The sequence below is a fragment of the Hyla sarda genome, chromosome 5, assembly GCF_029499605.1.
Source record: "Hyla sarda isolate aHylSar1 chromosome 5, aHylSar1.hap1, whole genome shotgun sequence".
In the NCBI taxonomy this organism is placed as follows: Eukaryota; Metazoa; Chordata; class Amphibia; order Anura; family Hylidae; genus Hyla; species Hyla sarda.
Genome location: NC_079193.1, coordinates 333,491,525 through 333,511,648, shown reverse-complemented (window position 1 = coordinate 333,511,648; position 20,124 = coordinate 333,491,525). Strand labels below are relative to the sequence as shown.

At 43.1% G+C, this 20,124-nt stretch overlaps 1 protein-coding gene across 3 annotated transcripts in view; it reads left to right on the top strand.

The window, feature by feature from the left end:
• The window catches only part of PTDSS1 (phosphatidylserine synthase 1), an 83,930-nt gene that overhangs the window by 55,437 nt on the left and 8,369 nt on the right, over window positions 1–20,124 (top strand). For all 3 annotated transcript variants that reach the window (XM_056522433.1, XM_056522434.1, XM_056522432.1), the window contains 5 exons: window positions 1,660–1,801; window positions 6,152–6,264; window positions 10,843–10,908; window positions 11,319–11,418; window positions 16,969–17,037. In XM_056522433.1, the coding sequence (XP_056378408.1) occupies window positions 1,660–1,801; window positions 6,152–6,264; window positions 10,843–10,908; window positions 11,319–11,418; window positions 16,969–17,037 (490 nt within the window). The remainder of the gene's footprint in view (window positions 1–1,659; window positions 1,802–6,151; window positions 6,265–10,842; window positions 10,909–11,318; window positions 11,419–16,968; window positions 17,038–20,124) is intronic.

Here is a 20,124-nt window from a genome sequence, read left to right as displayed (position 1 = left end):
ATATATATTATATATTATAATATATATACATATATATTATAATATATATATATATATTATATATTATAATATATATTATATATTATAATATATATATTATATATTATAATATATATAATATATATATTATATATTATAATATATATATTATATATTATAATATATATATTATATATTATAATATATATATTATATATTATAATATATATATCTCTATCTATCTATCTCGTATTTATCGGGGTATACCACGCACCGGCCTACAACACGCACCCTCATTTTACCAAGGATATTTTTTACCCAAATATCCTTGGTAAAATGAGGGTGCATGTGTATTCCCACGATACACTGTTTCTGACCCCCCCCCCCCCAGGAAAGGCAGGGAAGAGAGGCCGTCGCTGCCCTCTTCCCTGCCTTTCCTGGGGTCTAGAGCCCTGCTGCCGCCGCTTCTCTCCCCCTGGCTATCTGTGCCGCTGCCCCATTGCCGGCGCCGCTTCTCTCCCCCTGGCTAGAACGGGCAGCGGCACCGATAGCCAGGGGGGGAAAGAGGCCGGCAGCAGGGCTCTAGACCTCAGGACAGGTAGGGGCAGAGATGCCGGCAGCGGTGGCGGTCTCTGCACCTGCAAAAGCTGCTGCAGTTCATTGATTTAAAGCGCTCCCTTTAAATCATTGAACTGCAGCGGCTTATTGGCGTATAACACGCAGATAGACTTTAGGCTAAACATTTTAGCCTAAAAAGTGCGTGTTATACGCCGATAAATACGGTATATACTTCCACTCCTTAGGACACAGCACCAGTCACGAGGTCCGGATTAAATGCAGTAAAAACAGCTTTATTGCATCAGGGTATAAAGTGCAACGTTTCGGCTCAATAGCCTTTCTCAAGCATTTTATTTATATATAATATATCTATCATCTCTCTGACACGGTGGGATGTCCATGCTCCATGCAGAATTTATTGTCCATAGACTTTAATGGGATTCCACTGTCCCATTCACACAGCGGAATTTCCACAGCCGCAATTCCGCTGGAGTAAATGGGGCTCTGAATTTTAAATGGGGCTTTGCTGAAGGGAATTTGTGCGGAATTGCGGATATTCTGCCATTTGAACGTAGCCTTAGGGTGAAAATGCATGTTTTGGAATCGGCATCTTTTCAGTTTCAATACTTTGAGTAGGATGGGCGCGCAGCGGGGACTGAAAGGTGTGACAGCAGGAGCAGCAGGGAAGGGAAGTATGCATGCTTTTATTCTAATGCGCGGGGAGGTAGTTAGGAGACTTTAACGTTTACAATGTCTGCCATTAACCCTTGAGATGCAGTGATCGCCGATATTTTTGATTTTTTTTTTTTTTTTACAAATTGCTATAAATACTCCCCTGTGGGACTAAAATAAAAAGTATGTAGTTGACAGCAAAATCGAGCCCTGTCAAGTGGCTTGGTCTCCAGCCTCTGTTGTGTTCTCCCAAGTGACCATCAGATGTTGCAAAACTAACAGCTCATCAGATGTTGCAAAACTACAACTCCCAGCATGCCCGGACAGCCATAGGCTGTCCGGGCATGGTGGGAGTTATAGGTTTGCTACAGCTGGAGGTCCGCAGTTTGGAGACCACTGTTTCAAATTTCCAATTTTCATTTTGCTGTATCTCTGTTTTTTTCCACTCAGAGACATTCACACCACCACGGGAAAAATAAAGAGGGCAGTGCTGCAGTTTACCCCCGCCAGCTGGACCTACGTGCGTTGGTTTGACCCCAAGTCCTCATTTCAGAGAGTGGCTGGAGTATATCTGTTTATGATCATTTGGCAGGTAAGGACACTGGCCATCCTGTTATCTATCACTGTGGTGGGGTTAAAGGGTACCTCTCATCAAATAAACTTTTGATATATTTTAGATTAATGAATGTTGAATAACTTTCCAATAACATGTTAATGAAAAATATGCTTCTTTCTGTTGTATTTTTCCCGATCAGTCCTGTCAGCAAGCATTTCTGACTCGTGCTGGAGTCCTAAACACTCAGAGCTGCCAAACAGGCTGTGAACAAAGCAGGCTGGCAGCTCTGAGTGTTCTCCTTTGTGAACAAAGCAGACTGGCAGCTCGTAGTGTTTAGGACTCCAGCATGAGTCTGAAATGCTTGCTGCCAGGACTGGTAGGGAGACCCCTAGTGGTCATTTCTTCAAAGTGGAAAATGAAATAGAAAGAAGCATTTTTTTATTAACATGCAATTGTAAAGTTATTCTGCATACATTAATCTATAATATATCAAAAAAAAATTTCATGAGAGCTACCCTTTAAAGGAGAAATCCAGCAAAAAATAAACTTATCCCCTATTCACAGGATAGAGGATAAGTAGCTGACTACGAGGGTTAGGTCAGACCACTATGACCCCCCTGGGATCTCTGGACCAGGACCCAGCGCTTAGTGGATAATTTTTATTTTCATTTTGCCCATTTGGCACATTTTCACTGCTTTCAGAATAGAGTTCTTCACACTGATAAATTGATGAAGAGTAGAACAAATGCCAATGTTAAATCCACATTACGTGTTTCTTGGCGGTGTCTTTTTATCCCCCCCCCCCCCATCTATAGAAGTATATGGGGGAAAAAAAAACAAAAAACACCATAGTCTTGGCATGCTGCGATATTTAAACCCTGCCAGTGACCCAAAAAACACCAATGAAGAGCAAAAAAAAATAACTCCATGTAGTTCTGGCTATCATATTTTCCTATTGACTCCCAGCTGTGGAATTTTTTTTATTTTTTTATAATATATTATATATTTCTACTATGGGATGCATCACTGGACTAATACGGCTACTCCTAACTAATATATATATATATATATATATATATATATATATATATATATATATATATATTATTATATTATATTATTAAAAATATTATTTTTTTTTTCTCTCTGTGACAATTTTTTGTTTTTGCCAAAGACCAAAAAAAATGTGGAAACCTACCTTTAGGCTATGTTCAGACAGTGGAATTTGCTGCCCATAGACTTTTTAATGGGATTTCTGCTTACCCAAAAAAATTTTAAAGACCTGTCTTTCATTTTGTTAAATTCCACGGCAGAGTCCCATTGCAGTCAATAGAACACAGAATTTTGCTCCAATTCCACCGCAGTTCTGTTCAGCAGTCTTTGTGCTGAATTATGGAATTCCGCTGTGTGAACATAGCCCTAGAGGGACTATGCAGTTGATCAGCAGGGGAAAATGTTGTGATCTGTTCATTGTCACGGGGCTACCCAAAGAATTTTTTTTTTTTAATGTTTTTTACTTGTTTGTACTTTTTATATTTTTTTCATGTGTATTTATGTATAATGAAATATTTTGTACTCTTTAAATATGACACTAATATTTGTTCAGTGTGCTTCTTGTTAATGAGGTGTTTGCTTGTTCTCAGGTTTATTGTAATGGTTTCAATTCAGTAGAGCACCCAGGTATTAATTTTTGAATCTCCATTTTTAGCTGAGCCCCCACCATCTGTTATTTATTTGTTGTCAAGGAACATTTGTGACAAGTAGGGATAGTCCAAATAGGAGAATCCCCTAAATGAAGAACCTCTATAAGGGTTTGGACGCTCATAACTAGCAGCGGGTTATGCTCCCATATACATGTATGTGTCCGCGGACATTCCGCAGTAGGGGCAGATTGCCAGTGGCCCCTTGGAAATGAATGGTAGTGTAACTCGCAACAGAGTTTCCACAGCTAGTTATGAGCGTGTAAACACCCTTAGGGTATGTTCACACGGGCACAAATAGACCTCAAAATGCAGTTTCCAGCTCCTATTGACTTAACTTTAACTCCCCTTCCTACTTTCCCCCGATATCTTCGTCCCGTTCCTCTGGGGCTGCTCTTCTATCTGCTTCTTAGGCTCGGAACGTCACCATGCAGTCAGCGTGTCACTGGCCGCAGCGATGTCCCGCCTCGGCTGGTGATAGGCTGAGCGCACTGTCATGTAAGGAGCCCAGGGAGTAGGTGGGGCCCAGGCTCCTTACATGACAGTGCGCTCAGCCTATCACAAGCCGAGGTGGGACATCGCTGCAGCGATATCGGGGGAACGTACGAAGGTGAGTTAGTTTTTTATTCGCAGCCCGGGCACAAGGAAAGGTTAAAAGTTTTGCACCGCATTTCTCCTCAAAACAGTTTGAAAACAGCACAGAATAAAGCAAGGACATATCTAGTTTTCAGAGCGGTTCTACTTGGAAGCTCACACTGAAGTCAATGAGAGCCTGAAAATAAAAATTAACAAAATGCCTGAAAAACATCAAAAGAAGAAAAATAAGAGGTGATTTTTGATGCAGTTTATGCAGTTGGATTTTAAATCGGTACACCGGCGAATAGTCCCCCCATGCAGTGTCGTCCATTTTCAATCTTCATAAGAAACTTTCTATGCGAATCCTTCTATGCTGGAGGATGGAGCTGCACCCCTCTCCTCCGTATGTGCGGGAGAGAGTTCACAGCAGAGGAGAGGCGTCATGCTGCAGAGTGGATCTCCATTCTACAGCTTAGGAGCCTCAGCACGAGGAGGAAGCGCTTCCTATGACCATTAAAACAGACAACACTGTGCGCAGGGGTATTGGCAACACCCCCGTGCTCCAAGCAAGAAAAAAGAATAGTGCTGGAACAGAGGCTGGGATTGGTAAGTATCGTTGACATCACTGTCGCCCGCACTACAAGCCTATACCGGGGGATATTGATGACAGATTTCCTTTTAAAAGAAGGCAGCCTGGGCATATTTTATTTAAACAAAATAAAGGTTTTTGCCAGAGTACTCCTTGTCTTCTGTAGCCTCTGATATTGTTGCACCCAGTCTCCACTTCTAGGGGGTCAATACGTCACATTGCCACTCAGCCAATCACTGGCCTTAGCGTGAATGGCACTGTGACATTGACACTATGGGAAACTACACAGGGAGATGTCCTAGTATAGAAGTATGGCCTAGACCTACATACATATAAATTATATATATTCTGAAAAAAGGGGTACTCTAGCAAAAAAAGGTGTATATGTGTGTATGTATGTATATGTGTGTGTGTGTGTATATATATATATAATATTATATTATATTATACATACACACACATACTCACACACACCTTTTTTGCTAGAGTACCCCTTTTTCAGAATATTATATATACATATATATATGTGTGTGTGTGCATATTACAATTTTTTTATTATAATAAAAAAATACCTTTTTTGCTGGAGTACCCTTTTTTTCAGAATATAATATAGAAAAGCGCAGCACTCCTCAAATAAGTGAGAAAATTTTGATTTATTGCTCACATGAATAGCAGCAACGTTTCTGTCCTATTATAGGACCATATATAATATATATAATATTTATTATTATTATTATTATTATTATTATTATTATTATTAAAAAAAATATATATTATTTTTTTACAACTAGAGTACCCCTTTAAAATGCTGAAAGGTGCAGCTGCAATGTATGGGGTGGGTACTCAGTGACTGGCAATGTGGACCTGTGATATACTGACAGTTGCCACTAGAGATGAGCGAAGTTACAGTGATTCTATTTGTCACAAACTTCTCGGCTCGGCAGTTGATGACTTATCCTGCGTAAATTAGTTCAGCTTTCAGGTGCTCCGGTGGGCTGGAAAAGATGGATACAGTCCTAGGAGAGAGTCTTCTAGGACCGTATCCACCTTTCCCAGCCCACGGGAGCACCTGAAAGCTGAACTAATTTATGCAGGAAAAGTCATCAACTGCCGAGCCGAAAAGTTCGTGACGAATCGAATCACTTGTAAGTTCGCTCATCTCTAAAATATTTATTAGTGAACATACCTTTTATGGGATCTTTCTGGGGACAGATATGTTTTAGGAGACAGGCGTATCTGTATTGAGCTCCATTTTATGTAACACACCCGACTGCTCCACAATATGATCCCTGTTAGAATTTTCTTTATTCATAATAGAGGAATCTATGGTGACCACTAGTTGTGTTTATGGGGAACTGACTCCTGAAGTTACAAAACTACAACTCCCAGCATGCCCGGTCAGCCAACGGCTGTCCGGGCATGCTGGGAGTTGTAATTTTGCTATGGTGTTCTGCATCAATGGATTATAAGATCCTGCTGTTATTGGTAGATTTAAGTTTCCTTGTCTCTTCTTTCCCACAGCTGACGGAGCTCAATACCTTCTTCTTGAAACATATCTTTATATTCCAAGCCAGTCACGCGCTGAGCTGGTGCCGGATCCTCTTTATTGGTACCATTACAGCTCCGACAGTCAGGTAATGTATTCGGCCTTATTGTAAATGAGATGCCACTGAATCTCTGTAACAAAGACTTTACCTTCCCTGCCAGCACGTTCAGGTCTTAAAATTACGAGACCATTTCTTTTTCATCTAATATATATATTTATGGAGATGAAAGAAATTGAATTTCTAAAGATAATTCCCATAGGAAATTGAAGAATCTGACTTATGAACTCGGTCAGGTATTTTTTACTTTGTGACATTCATTTTGAATACTCTACTTTGTAATCACAAAAATAGAGAAAAGGTGTATAGATTGGTCTACAGTATGTGTCTAAATTGAACTTTCTTTTGTTTCTTTGCTACTTATATTCAAAATATTGTTACAAGAACAATAAACTAGAACAGGATAATAAATGTAAATAAGAAGATAACTTACTCCTGATGTTTGTCACTCTGCAGGGTTTTCTGCATGTTCCCAAAGCGGCCAACACCAGGGGTTAATCTCCTCCTGATCTTTTACATTTTCAGCCAGGGAATGGCCAAGGGGGTGGGGCTTAGCCAGTGGGTGTATCTAGCCTCTTGTTTTTGTTCTGCAACAGGGCAGAGGGGGGAGGCTCCTGCTGCAGCCAATTCTCTAATGCTCCTTTCACACTATAAAAGTCATCCGTTTAATGTTCTGTTATAAAACCCCTTAAAATCTGCCGTTACAAAATCCCATTATAGTCTATGGGATTTTTACATTATCCGTTTTTTTTAACCCGTCCTAGCCCATTATTAATAACCAATGTTATTTTGTGACTGAAGAAATAATGGAAGAAATAGTGCATGCACTATTTCTCCCGTTACTTTCTCCCGTCACAAAATAACGTCCGTTATTAATAACGGGCTATGACGGGTTAAAAAAACGGATAATGTAAAAATCCCATAGGCTATAATGGGATTTTGTAATGGCCGATTTTCAGGGTTTTCATAATGGAACATATAACAGATCTTTAAAAACAAAGGAATGTATAGTGTGAAAGCAGTCTGACAATAAGGAGGAGCACCTGAGCTCCTGGGACACAGAGAAGATTTGGAGATTTTTTTTTTTTTTTCTGGTAGCGCCCCCTACAGTACAGGGAGGTATTACATGTGCTGTACTATCTACCTGTACCAGGGTTAGCTGCTCCTTTGGACACCAGGTGAGGGCGGCTCCATTTTACTTTTTTAGGACATTGCGTGTACTGTACAGGACCCTGAAGAAGCTCCTGTCCTCTACATACACAGTGATTTACAGCTCCCAGCAGATCTTTCTTACTTTTATATGAAAGGACTTGCTTTATCCTTGGTATCAACTTATTTTTCTTTAATCTTCACTTTTTCCTATTTTTGGATGACATTTTGGGGCTTCAGAACCAATTACCAGGTTTCCATAGAGTTGTGGTCTCAACATACAATGGATTCAACATACAATGGTCATCCTGGAACCAATTAATATTGTAACTTGAGGGACCACTGTATATAGAGAGAGAGATTAGATATAGATATATATTATACTTTTGCTACATCGTGAATAATATCCTTACAGAGATAAATTTAACACTGCTTAGTATTGCTAAGTTTTAGATATCAAGTGCAAACGGTATTAGAGGAGCGAACCCCCAAAGTTAGCCTAGAGTGCGGCCTTCTTACAGACTGCTCTGGTGGGCAGAGGCTTTCATGGCGTACCTAGGAAAATTAAAGGAGTACTGCAGCTATAGAAAACGTATCCCCTAGGAGATCGTCAGAAACGCCCTCTAACTCCCATAGAGATACATGGAGGGGGCGCGTCGGCCGTGGCTTCTTGCTGCGGCAGAGTCAGGGGGCCCCATACAGGAGATGGCAGGGGGTCCCAACGTTCGGACCCACCGCAATCACTTATCCCCTATCCTGTGGATTGAGGATAAGTTGTATAAGGCTGCAGTACTCCTTTAATACCTGTACAAGTTTTTTGGGATTTGTTATAAAATCATCCTCCCAGGACCCGACCCTCTAAGAAGAAACCAGAATGGCTGTAGATTGGTAAATAAAATGCTAGGTCAACACAGAGATATTTGCCTAATCCTAAACTTTTTATACCCAGGCTTGAGAACGTCTAATTCTACCATCTGCATAGGAAGTGGTTTCCTAATGTAAGACTATGGCATCTTCTACTGGGGGATGTGGTGATGGATAAAATGTTATATTAATATAAAGGGGGTCTTGGTGCCTTCCGGGGGTATACGGTGATATCCCTATTGATTGATTGATCCAGGGGTGTTTTTCTCATGCAAGAGATAAAATTCCTTCTTGGCCATGTGAGGACACATTGGAACCTATGTTACATGGTTTTTAATCTTTGCCCATCTCTGGATCAACATGGAGTCAATAATGTATTAAAGGGGTATTCCAGGAAAATACTTTTTTTTTTTTATATATATCAACTGGCTCCAGAAAGTTAAATAGATTTGTAAATTACTTCTATTAAAAAATCTTAATCCTTTCAGTACTTATGAGCTTCTGAAGTTGTTAAGGTTTTTCTTTTCTGTCTAAGTGCTCTCTGATGACACGTGTCTTGGGAACCACCCAGTTTAGAAGAGTTTTGCTATGGGGATTTGCTTCTAAACTGGGCGGTTCCCGAGACACGTGTCATCAGAGAGCACTTAGATGGAAAAGAACAACTCAACTTCAGAAGCTCATAAGTTCTGAAAGGATTAAGATTTTTTAATTGAAGTAATTTACAAATCTGTTTAACTTTCTTAAAAATAACCCCTTTAAAGTCTTGTGGGATTCTTTTTATTTTTCTTTCTTTTTATTTTTTTTTTTTTCTGACTTAACAAAAATTCCTTTAATTCAATGGAATTGAGTTGAACGAAGCTGCAATACCACACACAGCATATAGACAGGTGTGGCACTGCCATGTTTTTCTATTCTGCCACCAGGTATGGCTTTGAGCTTTCATATTGGGGGACTCTTATGTGTGGCTGATGCTGGATTACAGGAATTTTACGTTACTTGTCTTTCAAGGTGGTGAGTTGGGTTAGGTTTATAGTCTATGTCAGCGTTTTTCAACCAGGGTGCCTCCAGCTGTTGCAAAACTACAACTCCCAGCATGCCCGGACAGCCGAAGGCTGTTCGGGCATGCTTGGAGTTGTAGTTTTGCAACAGCTGGAGGCACCCTGGTTGGCAAACACTGTTCTATGTGCACCTTTTTACATCTTGTCTTATGTAGCACCAAGATGTGTTATTGGTGGGTGCTCTGTGAGCCAACAACTGTGCCTATTTCCTCCTTCAGCATCTAAATGCGGTACAGTGAAATCTGGAAGAAACCATCTGCTCAGAATGAGATGATACTTACATAGAGGAGACCTAGACGGACAGGACGCGAAATTCATCCGACCACAGATGCTGCTTACACCTCTACGGCTGCGTTCACTTGTTCTTACTACTTTGTGCAAGTGCTTGGAATTTCCGTTGCAGCAAAGTCCCATTGCTTTCGATAGGATTCTGCCGCACCGTGCACACAGTGGAATTTCAACTGTAGATTTTTTTTTTTTCGGTGCGGAAATTCCTATTTCACTTTCCGCCGAAAAAAGTGATCCTGTTCATTCTTTCGACGGAATCCGCTTTGAAATGCATTGCCATCTATGAAGACAGCGCATTTCAGAGCTGTCAAAGTGCTCGCATGTTCCAGCGTCCGCCAATGTTTTCCGGAAATGACATTCCGCAAATTTTCCGCCATGTGAACAGAGCAGATTTTCCGCATTCGGATTCCGCCTCAAATTAAAGGGGTACTCCGGCTGAAAACCGGAAGCCTATTGGACCTTAAAGGAGTACTCCGGTGGAAAACTTTTTTTTTTTTTTTTTTAATCAACTGGTGCCGGAAAGATAAACAGATTAGTAAATTACTTCTATTAAAAAAATCTTAATCCTTCCAGTACTTATTAGCTGCTGAATACTACAGAGGAAATTCTTTTCTTTTTGGAACTCGGAGCTCTCTGCTGACATCATGACCACAGTGCTCTCTGTTGACATCTCTGTCCATTTTAGGAACTGTCCAGAGCAGCATATGTTTGCTATGGGGATTTCCTTCTACTCTGGAGGATTCTTAAAATGGACAGAGATGTCAGCAGAGAGCACTGTGCTCGTGATGTCAGCAGAGAGCTCTGTGTTTCGAAAAGAAAAGAATTTCCTCTGTAGTATTTAGCATCTAATAAGTACTGGAAGGATTAAGTTTTTTTAATAGAAGTAATTTACAAATCTGTTATAACTTTCGGGCACCAGTTGATTTAAAAAAAATAATAATAAAAAACAAAATTTTCCACCGGAGTACCCCTTTAAGGTCCAATAGACTTCTATGGGATTCCACACTCCCATTCACACTTCTGAATTTCCTTATGCCGATTCCGCACCAATTTCGCACAAAATCCGCACAAGCCAGAAAGCACGTAAATGAATGCGGAGGTAGGATTGGTGCAGATGTGCGGAGATTCAGCTGTGTGAATAGACCCTCACTCTATTCCTCTGTGGATTTCCTGCCCGCAGGTCTACGTGTGAACTTGGCCTATGAATACAGCCGCACTTTACATGCCGCCATCTTCTTGTTTTTTACAGGCAGTACTACGCATATCTAACAGATACACAGTGCAAAAGAGTCGGTACGCAATGCTGGGTATTTGGGTGAGTATTACAGTCATATACATTGATAACTCTCTTTTACCTCCACTCTGTTTAACCCCTACATTACTCTGCCTAGTTTGGCTGCCAGAACAGAACAGCAGAGTTTTATTATAATTTTTTTATTTTTCCACCATTGTTTTTTTTTTTTTTTTTTAATTAAATATTTTGTGTAGATGATCTTGCATCTATTACACAGACCCCTGCACAATCCTGATAATCTAATTAAGGTCGCATGGAACAGAAATGTCATGATGTTTTTCTGTAATATTCACTTATGTATGAATTGAATGGCAAGTTTTTCCTGGATAAACCTATATTATAGCACTTCCCCCTCCCCCCCCCCCCCCCCCCCCCCCCTAAAATTCCATCTCTATTGCAGAAGCCTCTGACATGTTTGTGTTCTTTTACAGAGCGATCGCCTTCCTTGAAGCATTAGTGTGTATTAAGTTCGGGCAGGATCTGTTCTCCAAGACTCATTTGCTGTATGTGGTGCTGTGGCTCCTGTGTGTGGTGAGTACATGATGTTCTTTACTGATTTGCTGCCCAGACTTGTTTCACTTGTTCATGAGCAAATCGCCTTCACGAGATCAGAAATAATTTCTGTCGCTCTTCATTGGGGGACACCTATATTGATGGGTATATGCTCTTGCCACTAGGAGGCGCTGATACTAGGAAAAAATTCTGCTCCTCCCTGGCAGGATATACCCGCCCACTGGAAGTGAGGTAATCAGTTTTAGCTAGTGTCAGCAGGAGGCAAGACACATGTTTGGGAGCTCCCCAGACCTGGTCTATTATTTTCTAGTTAGGTTCTTTTTCCTTTGTTATTTTGCTAGGTTGGGTGACACTGATTTCCCATATGCGACAAAGCGGCACGGAACAGAAGTGTATGGGCCGTCAACCCCTTATCGCCAAGGGCCAGGGCCTGGCGGTAGTACTCTGGTTCCGGGTTCCCCACTTGCCCTGCCCACCTCACTATGGCAGCTTGTCGTGATGCAGCGCGGCCTTTAGTTGGCTGAAGACTTCAGGGTGAGTATGAGAAGACTGAGCATGTACTACAACCCCCTTCCCCCTCTCCCTCCCTCTTGCTCATCCGGCTTCCCCTTTCTCTGTAGTGCCCAGCTCCTCAGCCACCATTACACATGGCTGTGCTGGGCCAGACCCCTCATGGCCTCCGGCGCCATCCTTTGGGGGCCAGTCAGGTGGACCTGCCCAGCAAACCCCTCCCCCCCCCCACCCCCCTCTCTTCGGGTCCCACATGTATTGCGGCCAGGCACACTGCCCTGGCCATGTTTTCCTCACGAGGCCATCCGCTTCCCCAGTGGGGGCATAACCAGCCCGCTTAATAATTTTATTATGTGGCTAGGCGCAGTGTCCTGGCCGCGTTCTTTATAGGCTGATGGGAGACCTACAGTTGCAGGCAGCGGCTCTCAGGTCCCATGTGGCTGACCGCTCCACAGTGTAGGCACAGCCGTGCGCTTCCCCGATGGGGAAAGAACTGTCCGTGTCATTCAGCCAGTTCCCCAGCTCTGTCCCTGTATTGTGCGGCTGGCACCCCGATAATATGGCCGGATGACTGAGGGGGCAGCCACATCTTGCTACAAGTTCCCTGGTGCCACCCCCGCCCCCTCCCTTCTCTGCAGTCTGCGCTACCTGTTAAAATTTAAAAATAAAATCACTGCTAGTCACTCAGACCATTTGGTGTTTGACACCCTCTTGTGGCCATAACTTGTATTGCGCGCCCTTGATTTTTTTTGTTGCTTCTGGTGAGTTCCCCCTTGTGGCAACCAATCGCTATTACAGGTCTGTCACATCTGTTTTTATCAGTTTAATATCTGCAGGGTCCCTTTTCTTGGGACAGTATCGGTCGCTTTTTTTCATTGGGTCACTCTGTTTGGTGGCCTGCTATAGACTAATTACATTGTCAGTTGCGGTATGCCTCTGGCGAACCTCTTTTCTGCAGGGTTCTCACTCTGTCAGGGAACTTAACCCGCCAAGTCGGTGCGCATATTGCCAAGGATTTCTCAATCTCTTGGAAACTGTCGGGGATATATTCAGTGATTGTTCTCCCCTACCACTGAGTACCATACCATGCCCGTCACGCCCACGGCCAAATTCCAGTCCCTCCTTACTGAGGCAAGACACTGCTTGGGTGCCCTTGCAAGAGTTTTTTTGCATTCCAGGTGGATGCTAAGAACGCTCTGTCAGGTCCGCCTGTCACCCATCAAGGGGGTGTTCTGCCATGTCATACAATATAATTCCGCTGCTGCATCCACGGCTAGTGCTCTGGATCCTCACGTCTAGTGTGAGGTCTCAGTGGAAATGTCCCTGCGTGGGTATGAATTGGTCCTGATGTCAATGTGTCGGACAGTAGTCTCACCTGTCACTCATCTCTCAACTGCCGCATCCGTTGCTGGTACTCCGGTACCCCAATGCTAGTGCAGGTGTCCGACGGAGTCACCTGTTGTCTATGGACCCATACCAGTAAGCCAGGTAGTGGTCTGCGTGGTCTCCTCTGCCACCTTTCACTCATCACTCAGCTGATGTATCTGAGGCTGGAGTTCCAGTACCCCACTGCTGTGCGAGGTGTACGAAGACAGGGTAACTGAGATACCTTCCACGGCTCCTCAGCCTCCCCGATCTCCCAAGGTGGCAGGGATACTATCCATTGCTCTTAGGCCTCCCCTCACTCCCACATGCGACAGTGGGGCACAGTGATCGTCCATCTGGCTGTCCACTTTTAGCCAGCGCCTGCAAGTGTACTTGTTCAGCCAGACTGTTGTCTGCACAGTCTCCATCGCTGTCGGTCTCCCATATAAGGGCTGCCGTGGGCATGGTCATGCTTCCCATACCTCACTGCTGGTGTAAGGACTATGAATGAGATTCCCTACAGGTACTCGGGACTGATGCCAGTCAGCCAGACTTTCGTCTGCTGGGTCTCTTACACCGCCAGGTCGCCCGTTACTTCGGTTGCACTCCAATACCCTGCTTTATGTGGAGGTGGGGTTCGATGGAGTGACACTGAGCATTCAGGAATCCTATACCATTCAGCCATACGGTTGTCTGCATGGTCTACTACGGCTACTCATTTTTCAGGTGAAGTTCCAAAGAGTGTCTCTGTGCTTTCATTGGATCTTTTCTACCTGCCTGTCAGACTGTTTGCATGTTTCGTGCCCCACATACACCCTTCATCTCTTGCTTCTGCAACAGCAGTCCTGGTGTGTGGCACTGGGGTGTGAGCGTTTCCTGCAAGTTCCGTGGACTTTCACAGATACAGCAGCATTCTCTGTTCCTCTTTCTAAAGGGGCATGGTTGTGACACACCATCGGGTGCTGAGCCTGTCTTCCATGCTGCCAAACTTTTGGATGTCTGCGGTTTCTTTTGTGTCTGTCTGTCCTAGGTTCCTGTGCAGGGTGGTTCAGGCTCCGGCTCTGTTGCCTTGGGAAACTACCAGGATGGCTCCGTTGACGCCCTTCTGGTCTAGGATTTCGCCACGTTGGGGTGTTCCTCTCAACACTTTGGTTGCCGTGTGTATGGCTTCTTACTTCCATTCCTAGTCACGTCTTCGTATCCTATGCCCAGCACCAGTGTTCAGATTTCCGATCTTTCTGGGGACACAAATTGGCTCCTCCATTCCTCGATATGTTGGGGGCTACGTCAACCCGGTACTTGCCCTTTTGTATTCGGGCGGCATTTCCCTGCGCCTATAGTGCCTGGTGCACTTTGTCCACCCCCCTTCCACAGGGGGTACGGAGATCAGGGAGCTCGGTATGTTCTGTGCCTGAGTTTCATCGCGACCACCCCTTGTTTTCCCCTCCTCTATATAGGTGGGGTACCTGGCTGCGCCCTTTGTTTTTTTGCTGAGATCATTCAGCAGAGCTACTCACTTTTTCAGTCAGGCTCTCGTCCTGTTTCTTGGTTATCTACTGCTGCTCATGCAAACTTGGCTCTCTCCTCTGTTGGAGGAGTTTATGCGGCTTGGCGACAGCTGGTCTAGCGCCGTCTTTTGTTTGGGTTCTGCCATTGCGCTCCTCCTCCCTCGGTGCAATCTCCCTGGAGGGGTTTGTTCTTCCTTCCCTGTGTCAGTTGCGTTACACTGACACTACGGTCTTCTAGAGTAACCTTCCCTTTTGTTTCCCTTTCCGTTCCCATACTGACAGGATGTTACTTTGGTCCGCTCAGACCGCTGGGGTCTATGTCTGATTAGTCTCCTTGTCTTGGACACTATCCTAGTATGCTGTGGCGTGCTTTCTTTTCTAGGTCGGCCCTTTGGGCCTTAGTGATGGTTGTGGACTCGGGCAGGTTGGCTCTCCTGCCCAGACTTCTCTGCAATCCCATTTGTGGTGCGCTCTTTCTGTACCGCACTTCTTCTGGTCTCGACGTAGAAGTTTGTCACCAGTCGCGTTTCGTGGATGTTGGGTTGACTTACTCTACAGGTGTACGTCTTCCAGGTGACTCGGGAACCTCCAATTCCCATGTCGGCCACTCTGGTGTTCCGGGATGCTCCTTTTGGACGTTTATTATTACGTGTAAATCTTCCAGGTAACCCGGGAACCTCCAGTTCCTATGTTGGTTGCTCCAGTGTTCTGGAATGCCCCTTTTTCAGGGTATTTTTGGCCTTTATTCCTTCTGTTTCCTCCTTTGGGGTCCATGTACTCCTGAGGCGGAGGGCATTCCGATCTTCCGGATTACGCTACTTGAGCTTATTTTGCCTAACTAAACAGGATCTAACTAATAAGCAATGGCTATACAAAGTACATGTGTGCACAGACGAGTGTTAGGGAAAGGTCAAAGTCAAGTAAAAGCAGCATCACTACTATAAGGCTCAGAAGGCCTGAAATAACCCCTCCTAGCTGCTGATTGGTCAGACTGTGTATTTTGCTCCCTGGTTGGGTAAGAGTTACAGACTGGTCAGGTGCGCTCATTACCGAGAGGTGCTCTTTATAGCCGCTCTGGCTTATACATGAGGGGCCTGGCTCCTAATAACAGATTTTTACTTTTGATGTTGGGATAACCCCTTTATCCACTCCAGCTTGATAGTTGGTGGTGTAGCTGCCATTACCCCCACCCATCCTGAGAATGGAGATCAAACTTCCCCTAAATGACTGAAGCTGCAGCATGCATGCACGTTCAGCAATCCTTTCATTCTCTATGGGGATTTCGAACACAGTGGAGGAGATTTATCAAAACCTGTGCAAAAGAAAAGTTGCTCAGTTGCCCATAGCAACCAATCAGATCGCTTTAATTTTTAACAAGGCCTCGGCAAAATGATAGAAGCAATCTGATTGGTTGCTGTGGGCAACTACACCACTCTTCCTCTGCACATGTTTTGATAAGTCTCCCCCAGATAATTCAGTACAAGAGCCAGGGACTCCTATACATTCTGAGCAGATAGGCATATACACTGTATTTTGTGGATACTCACACTTTCTACAATGGGGTCTGTCAAATGCGCCGCACCAGCGCTAAGAGTATTCACAAAATACTCAGAATGTACATCGACGCTGTTTGCATTGGGCCAGGATAGGTCGCGGTGCATGTTACACTGGTACATAGACACCCCCTTTCATTTTCCCAAGAGAGGCCAAAAGTTTGTCATTTTAGCTTCTGTTCAGAATTAATGCTTTGAGGTTTGTTGAATGGAATAACACAGACCTTTATGCTATTCCATTGACAGCGAATCCTCCTAAATTGAATTTCCATAGATTCAGGTACTCCAAATCCCTAGGCTAGGGTGCAGATTTTAATATTTACTCTTAAGCTATATTTATTACTTCACTTGCCAATTCTCCTCCTGCCTGTTAACTTTTGTAAATCCCCTTTTATTTTATTTTACACATCTTTTGCCTTTTTAGCTCTTTTCTGATTTGCATGTATGATATTAGATATTTTTTATATTTGCTCTCGGCGCTTTGAGATGGCTATTGTTATGTAAATATAATTATATATATATATATATATATATATATATATATATATATATATATATATATATATATATATATATATATATATATATATATATATATAATATTAAATATAGGATTTTTCATATCCCTGTAGGCGATAACAACTTTCCTTTGCCTCTATGGAATGGTGTGGTATGCCGATCACTGTGGACAACGACAAAAGGTAGAGACCACTATTTGTATTCTCTTAGGACTGGTTTAAAGGGAACCTGTCACCATGAAAGTACAGTCCAGTCCATAGGTTCCCTGTTATAGAAAGGGAGAAGATGAGCAGATTGATATATATTTTGGTAGAAAAAGATTCAGCAGAAGTCATATCTAGTCGGTCCCGGCGGTTAACGGTAGCCAGGACCCGGGGCTAATAGCGCACGTCACTGATCACGGTGACTCACACTTTTAACCCTTTAGACACGACAATCAAAGTTTAACCCTTTAGTCTAAAATGTAAAAAAAAAAAAAAAAAAAAATGTAAATGTAAAAATGTAATAATAAAAAATAAAAGCATTCCCGCCAGCTCAGTCGGGCTGATAGGGACCACCGCGGTATCCGGATCAGCTAGAACGCAAGCAGGGGGTCCCTTAGCTGCCTCTGGCTCATCCGATTGGCGATTGATCCAAGCCTGAGATCCAGGCTTGAGCAATAAACCGCCAATAACACTGATCAATGCTATGGTATAGCATTGATCAATGCTGGCAATCAATGTACTGCTTGCTATAGTCCCCTATGGGGGCTATAACATTGCAAAAAAAAAAAGCGTGAAAATTGTTAAGAAATGTGATTTAACCCCTTCCCTAATAAAAGTTTGAATCGCCCCCCCTTTTCCCATTAAAAAAAATAAAATAAAAAAAAAATGTAAATAAATATAAACATATGTGGTATTGCCACGTGCGTAAATGTTCGAACTATAAAGTCCCCAAGGAGTTAAACCTAGATTAATTCTCGGCTTAGGAGTCCAGTGGGTGGTCCTAACCAGTGACTGACAGCATTTTTGTAGAAGTGGGTTCTAAATACAACCACCCACTGAACTCCTAAACCCAAAATTAATAGAACTTTAACTTGTTAAGGATGCAGGACGTGCAGGTATGCTCTGAATCCCGAGTCGTTAAGGACGCAGGGCGTACCTGTACGCCCTGATCCTGTTAATGGGGTTTAAACCGTTCTCACCAGCTACAGCATCCAGGACCCACGGCGAATGCCGGGCACCGCCGTTTGGGCCGATGCCAGATATTAACCTCTTAGACGCCGCGATCAAGGTTGATTGCGCTGTCTAAAACAAAACTAAAACTGCCCCAGCAGCTCAGCGGAGCTGATTGGGACTATCGCAACAGAATCGCGATGTCCCAATCGGCTTACTGGACGACAAGAGGGTCCTCACATGCCTCTGATCCGATCGGCGACCTACTGCTCAATGACTGCTCTACTGTTCAATGCTATGGCATAGCGATGATCAGTATATGGGGACTAAAATTATGTTTTTTTAAAGTGAATAAAATAAAAAATGTATATTAACCCCTTCCCTATTAAAAGTTTGAATTGGCCCCCCCCCCATTGCCATATTTTAAATAAAATAATGTAATAAAGAATAAAAATAATCATATGTGCTATCGCCGCATGCGTAAATGTCCAAACTTTTAAAATATAAGGTTCGCTAAACCGCACGATTGATAGCGTACATGTAAAAATAAAATACCAAAGTCCAAAATTGTGCATTTTTGGTCACTTCATATACCATAAAAATATTAATAAAAAGTCCCAAACAAAAATGGTAATGATAAAAACTAGAGATGACAGCACAAAAAAAAGCCCTCATGTAGCCCCATATATGGAAAAATAAAAAAGTTATAGGGGTCAGGAGATGCCAGTTTTAAACATACTAATTTTGGGGCATGTAGTATATAATTTTTTATTCAAATAAAACCCATATAAATTGGGTATTCTTGTAACCGTATAGATCTACAGAATAAAGATAATGTGTAATTTTTACCGAAAAGTGCACTGCGTAGAAACATAAGCCCTAAAAATGTACAAAATTACATTTTTGTGTTAGTTTGTATTTTATTTTTTTTCACCGCAGATTATATTATAAAATAAGTGATGTCATTACAAAGTACAATTGGTGACTCAAAAAGACCTTATATGGGTCTGTAGTGGGGCTGAGCGGTATACCGGTTCATACCGAATACCCAAATTTTTGTCCTGCACAATATTTATTTTTCCCCATACCGCACTACCGGCTTGGCCCCTCCCCCTTGGGAATGAATTATCAGCCCAGCGCTGCGCTGTCCCCATCGGGGTAAATACTCACATATCGCCCGCAAGCGCTGCCCTCCTCGTCCTCCTGTTTGTTGGGGCCCGCTGGAAATCTATACTGTACACTGTATCCCTATGCCCGGGCTGCAAAAGGTAAACAAAATAAACTTTATCTCACCTTCCCCGTCGGTCCGGACCAGCTTCCTGGGGACGGGAACGTCGGACAGCCGTCAGCCTATCACCGGCCGCAGCGATGTTCCGCTTCGACCGGTGATAGGTTGAGCGCACTGTCATGTAAGAAGCCAGCTGACGGCTCTCCGATGTTCCCGTCCCCAGGAAGAGCGTAAGGCCGATGTAGGAACGTGCTTTTAAAGTTTATTTTGTTTACCTTTTGCAGCCCGGGCATAGGGATACACAGCGTACAGTATAGAGTGTCAGCGCCGGCGGCCACAACAAACAGGAGGACAAGGAGGGCAGCACTTGCGGGTGATATGAGTATTTACCCCAATGGGGACAGCGCAGCGCTGGGCGGATAATACATTTTTGGAGGGGGGGGGGGGAGAAATACCTTTATATACCGTGGAACCGTCATAAGTTACAAAAATACCGTGATGCACACATTTGGTCATACTGCCCAGCCCTAGTCTGTAGGTGCAAGATTGAAAGCGTTATGATTTTTAGAAGGGAAGGAGGAAAAAACAAAAATTTTCCTACAAAAACAGCGCCTCACCTCTCCTCAGGTTGTGTGTGGTATTGCTGCTCAATTCCATTAAAATGAATGGAGCCAAGTTGTAATACCACATACAACCTGAGGACAGATGTGGTGCTATTTTTGGATGAAATTAACTCATGGTAGGACAACATAGAACATTATAGATACAGTCATTGTTAAAGTATAGTTAAGCTACTGATAAGTTACACCAAGCGCTGGATTCTTAATGTGATGGGTTCCCTTTAAGCAAAAAAATCCTATACTTATCTTTCTCTCCCCTTACAGTCT